At 29.1% G+C, this 6,223-nt stretch overlaps 1 protein-coding gene across 1 annotated transcript; it reads left to right on the top strand.

Annotated features, from left to right (window-relative positions):
• Nucleotides 1-335: 335 nt before the first annotated feature.
• LOC111029999 (zinc finger BED domain-containing protein 1-like) lies at nt 336-2,179 on the top strand (the record flags this gene model as incomplete). The annotated part of the gene is made up of 4 exons (XM_022309280.1): nt 336-1,294; nt 1,378-1,576; nt 1,676-1,796; nt 1,874-2,179. Coding segments are annotated over 4 exons (1,585 nt in total), but the record flags the coding sequence as incomplete, so codon positions are not given.
• Nucleotides 2,180-6,223: the final 4,044 nt, after the last annotated feature.

Raw genomic sequence — 6,223 nt, 5'->3', positions numbered from 1 at the left:
CCGACGACGAGTGGTGGGCGGGGCTTAAACGTCGCGTGCTTGCGCATCGCGAAAACACCTAACAGCGCGTTCTCTCGGTCATTGTATACGTTTCGCTTTCGGTGTGGCGTCCTCTTAAGTTAAAAAGTTAAATTAACTTAATTTAAACTTGTTAATGCGTTAATTCCCAGTCTTGTTTCATACAATAAAACAACTTTTAATAATTTTCACTTGCAAGTTGACAGCTATAAACATTAAGATATACATATAATAACATTTTTGTTTTTGTTTTTCATAGAAATTAAATATTTCATGCAATTTTAAAACCCTATAGTATATTATAATATTTTTGTTAGATATATTGATGAACCGAATTCAACACAATCTTCTTCAAATTCAGAACTAAACTTAAATCCATCAACTTCAAGTTTTAGTCAACCTCTTGTTTTTGATTCACTTAATCCATCTACAGCTACTAGTACTATTATTGAAGAGTCAAGTTCAAACATAACAAATAAGCAAACAAAAATGACGCAATTCACTCTAAATAAAACCTCTAAAACTAAAATTGATAACGCCCTTGCATACTTTATTGCTACTAGTATGACACCGTATAATGTGGTGGAAAAAGAAGGTTTTAAACTTTTTGTCAACGCATTAAATCCAAGTTACAAACTACCTAGTCGAAAAACAGTAACAGAATCTCGAATTCCTAAGCTTTATATAGAAACACGTAATAATGTCGGACAAATTATAGAAAAAGCAAATTATGTATCTTTTACTACAGATTGCTGGACGTCAAGTTCAAACAAACCATTTATTGCAATGACATGTCACTTTAATACTAATTTCAAATTAAACTCTGCCTGTTTGGGTTGTATTGAGTTATCTGAAGACCATACAGGAGACAATATTGCAGATGTTTTACAAATGTTCATTTTGGACTATGAAATACCAGACTGGAAAATTTGTTCGATTACAACCGACCACGGCTCTAATATGTTAAAGGCTGTCAATAATTTGAGTATACCACATGTGGACTGTTTTGGTCATGCTCTAAATATAGGAGTTTCAGTTATTTTAAATTTGGATAGTGTGAAGGATGTTGTAAATAAAGTAAAGTCAATCCATAATATATTTGCGCATAGCTGGAAAGCTGCTAGGGAAATGGAAATAGTTCAAGAAAGATTTAGCCTTCCACAAAAAAAATTTCCATCCTATTCTAAGACTCGGTGGTGGTCAATGTTAGAATTAATAAACGTTATAATTGATCAAGATCTTGGTCTTGCTAGTTTTCTTCGTACCTATAAAAATGGTAACTATACAAATTTAATTTTTCAAGAGTCTGATGATTGAAGAACCTTAAATTAATTTTACAACCAATTCGTGAGATAACAGACAATTTGGCAGGTGATTCGTATGTGACAGGCTCAGCAATACTTCCAATAGTATCTTCTCTCAAGTTGAAATTATCAGAAGTGGTAGAACGAACAGACACAGATTTAAACAGACCACTAATTCAAAATATGTATTCGGCTATTATTGATGTTCTAGAGAGGCGTTATACAAACAATACAACTTTAATGATTTGTTCCACGTTAGATCCTAGATTTAAAATTAAATTTATACCACATGATGACTTATCAGAGTTAAACACAAAAATAATTGAACTATGTGAAACAAATTTTAAAAAAAGTACAAATGATGAAACATCAGATAGAAGTTATAGGAGTCAACCAGCTGGACAAAAAAAAAGGAAAACCGGAATATCAGCAATTTTTTGCATTCCAGAAATTGAAAATGTTCATAATATTCAAGTAAGAATTGCAAATCTATAATCATAAATACAAAACACTTAAAAAACTATATCAATTATGAATGTTTATGATTTCAGGAAATTACCATTACCCTAAGAATGAAGATTGAAAGTGAGTTAAACTTATACCTTACAATACCGAATTGTAACTTCGATCAAGAACCACTGGAATGGTGGAATATGAATAAAGATACATATCCAATGTTATCTTTATTAGCAGAAAAATGTTTGACAGTGCAAGCTACAAGTGTAGCCTCTGAACGTGTGTTCAGCAAAGGTGGCTGTATTCTAACAGATCTAAGATCATCATTAAGTAATGAACATGCAAGCCAACTCATATACTTAACGATGAATAAGGACTATGTCCCCAAGCCAATATTTTAAATAAATAATTATTATAAAATATTTTAAATATTTATTTTCTTTTTTATGATTTTACAATACAGTGTGATTTTATTTTAATATTTATGAGGAATTTGATTTAATTTAAATTCATTTATTTACAAAATAAGTTGATCAAGTTATACATTAATATTTTAAAAAGTTACTAGTAGTACCTATTATACTAATATGTACTAAGATAATCTTTCATTGTTATTACTGTTCTAGAATAGTAAATAAATTATACATTAAAAAAGTTTTAAAATTTTTTCTAGGAACAGCAAAATAGTTGTTAAAACTTACATATGCTTCTTAGATTATAATTAATTGGTTTTAAAATTGTATTGATTATAATTTTTTTTTTATGTACCTTTCGATTAATAGTTTATAGTTAAAGTATTGATTATAACCGATTATAGAATACTTACCGATTAATATCGATTATAATCGATTATAATATTTAAGTATCGATTATAATTTATGAATACAAAATAACCGATTATACCGATTATAATCGATATTATTTCAAACATATCGATTATATGGAAATAAAATAATCGCGCAGCCCCAGTGTTGCCAATTCAGCCATTTTATGGCTAAAACTAGCATATTTCGGTGCTGACATGGCCACTAGATTTTACATCTAGCAACTAGCTATAAATCTAGCATATTAAAAAAAAATATTTGGCATATAACTACTTTTTTGCTTTACAAGAATATTCAACAAAAAAAAGCATTTTTCATTTTATTTTAGGGAATTAGTGATAAACCAACTAACTTCCCACACAAATAAATGTTTAAACTACATACATAATTCCATAGACAAGTTCAATTCTTTGATATCGTTTCTAAGTTTATTCGTTAACGTTTTTTAGTTTAATTTAATTGTGTACATACTAATTAAATACAAATTTGAAATGGGTAAGCCTCAATACACTCAGAAGTTCCGAAAAGAATGGTTGCAGAATACATTATTTAAAGATTGGTTAGTAGCAGTTGAAGGAGATGATTGTAAAGGACGGTGTCGGTACTGCAAAACTGAGGTAAATGCTAAATTTTATGATATTAAACAACACGCCAAAACTTCAAAACACATTTCGGCTACAAAATTATTATCCAGTTCAAGAAGTTTAACGGATTTCTGTAAACCTCCATCAATAAAAGTTAATGAAGCTGAAGCAAGTCTGAGCTTATTTATCGCAGTACACTGTTCAATCTTACCCATCGACCATTTGGGAACTCTTTGTCATAGTACATTTGGCGACAGTGTAGCTGCTAAGGATTTTAAGCTACACAGAACCAAATGCACAAATATTATTATTAATGTTTTCGCACCTCATTTCGAAAGTTCCCTGATGCAAAGCATTGGTAAAAATCCATATAGTATCCTGATAGACGAATCAACAGATATCAGTGTTACTAAATTTCTCGGCATTACAGTAATATATTTTGACCGAGAAATGGGAAAAACTATTTCTACTTATTTATCATTGGTTGAAATCACAAACTGTGATGCTCAATCAATTACTGATGCGTTAAAGGATGCAATTCATAATAAAGGGCTGCAATTAAAAAACTTGGTAGGAATAGGAACGGACAATGCTTCGGTTATGGTTGGTGTAAATAATGGAGTTTACCAAAAACTTAAATTAGAAATCCCATCTCTTATATTAATTCCATGTGTGTGTCATTCTCTGCAACTTGCAGTGTCAAGTGCTGCATCTGAAGCATTACCAAGGTACATAGACTTCTTAATTAAAGAAACATTTAATTGGTTTTCGCATTCAACACTAAGGCAAAGTCAGTACAAGGATCTTTTTAAGGCAATAAATAATGGTCATAACCCTTTAAAGATAGTAAGAGCTTGTGGTACAAGATGGCTATCTATAGAATCTGCAGTTTCTAGAATTTTGGAACAATGGCTTGAGCTTAAGACGTTATTTGGTATTGCTAGATTGAAGGAAAAATGTTACACAGCAGAAGTTTTATATGGAATGTATTCAGATAGTAAAAATTTAGCTTATTTAAGATTTTTAAAGCCTATACTTGAAGAAGTGCAAATTGTTAATAAATCATTTGAATCAAATAACGCAGATCCATGTAAATTACTTAGTGATTTAACAAATTTAGTAAAATCTACTGTAAGAAAAATTGTTACACCCATGTGCAGGGAAGATTTCTTAACAGTAAGGATTGAAGATTATTTAAATCCTAAACCTTACCTAGGGTATAGTTTTGAAAAAACTGTAGAGGACTCAAATATTAACCCTGAGAGTGAAAAATTATTGAGAGATAGATGCGTATCATTTATTTTACACCTAGGTAAGCAATTACAACAAAGACTCCCGCATAACATTAATATCCTAGAAAATATTTCATTGTTATCAGTATCAAACTCACTCAAAGTAGTAAAAGATACACTTATACCACTCATGGAAATGATGGATATTGATATTGAAACTATTGGTAAAATAAATGTACAGTGGAATAATATAACAAATATTAAATGGATTGAAAAAACTGATACACATTCATTTTGGTATGAAGTGTCAATGTATCGAGATTCATCGGGCACAAATCCATTTTTTGAATTAAGTGAATTTGCGTTGAAGTTATTAGTGCTACCTTGGTCCAATGCGGAAGTTGAAAGGCTTTTTAGCCAAATGAACATCATAAAAACAAAAACCCGAAATAAGATGGGTACAAAATTGTTGGACTCTATCCTTACAATTAAATCTGGCCTAAGGAGAAGAAACACGTGCTGCTTAAAATATCAATTTCCACCAGATGTATTGAAAAAAATTGGTACCTTACAGACTTACAGTTCCAATGCAATGACTTCAACAATGTATGATCCCAGTACCAGTAACAATGATGTTGAATATCAAGAAGAGGATCCCCCTGATACCGATGAATTATGGATTTAAATATAAATATAAGAATACTATTTTGATATGTTATTCTTTAATATTGTTTTATTTATGTTATAAGTTTGTTTTAATTTTCAAAAGTCTGAAAATGTTAATAATATGGTCTCAATATATNCAATATATTTTTTTTTAATATTTCACTACCTATGCATATACCTAAATATTGTTTTTGTTTTTTCTAATATTACCTATAATGATATTACATAATATGTACTTATTATATTATTATACTTTAATATTGTTTTATTGATGTTATAAGTTTGTTTTAATTTTCAAAAGTCTGAAAATGTTAATAATATGGTCTCAATATATTTTTTTTTAATATTTCACTACCTATGCATATACCTAAATATTGTTTTTGTTTTTTCTAATATTACCTATAATGATATTACATAATATGTACTTATTATATTATTATACTTTAATATTGTTTTATTGATGTTATAAGTTTGTTTTAATTTTCAAAAGTCTGAAAATGTTAATAATATGGTCTCAATATATTTTTTTTTAATATTTCACTACCTATGCATATACCTAAATATTGTTTTTGTTTTTTCTAATATTACCTATAATGATATTACATAATATGTACTTATTATATTATTATACTTTAATATTGTTTTATTGATGTTATAAGTTTGTTTTAATTTTCAAAAGTCTGAAAATGTTAATAATATGGTCTCAATATTATAATCTTTCTTTGGTAATAACCAATGCATATAAATTGTTTTTGTTATTAATACCTATTATGTTGACGTTGATATTGCATATTTATATAATAAAATAATTTATCATTTTTTTCTGGCATTTTTCATAGCATTTTATTTTATTTTTTTTAGCCATATTTAGCATTTTTTAAAAAATATTATTTAGCCATATCTAGCCATTTTTTGAACTGGTTATAGCATAATTTAGAAATGATGAGTTGGCAACACTGCGCAGCCCTAGTCGCGGTAGCGGTAGCAGTAAAATGAGCCCGGACACAATTTAACCACCAAGACAAAAAAAATACCGCTGCAGTGTATGCATAGACCTTATACTAATAGACAGGAGATTGGTGTCGGTGGAGCGTGGCAATATAGAGGGCGCTCGTTCTTTACTCGTTTACTCGTATACG

The sequence above is a fragment of the Myzus persicae genome, unplaced genomic scaffold (assembly GCF_001856785.1).
Source record: "Myzus persicae strain clone G006 unplaced genomic scaffold, MPER_G0061.0, whole genome shotgun sequence".
NCBI classification, from domain to species: Eukaryota; Metazoa; Arthropoda; class Insecta; order Hemiptera; family Aphididae; genus Myzus; species Myzus persicae.
The sequence above is the reverse complement of the archived record's forward strand: the minus strand, read 5'-3'. Positions and strand labels throughout refer to the sequence as shown.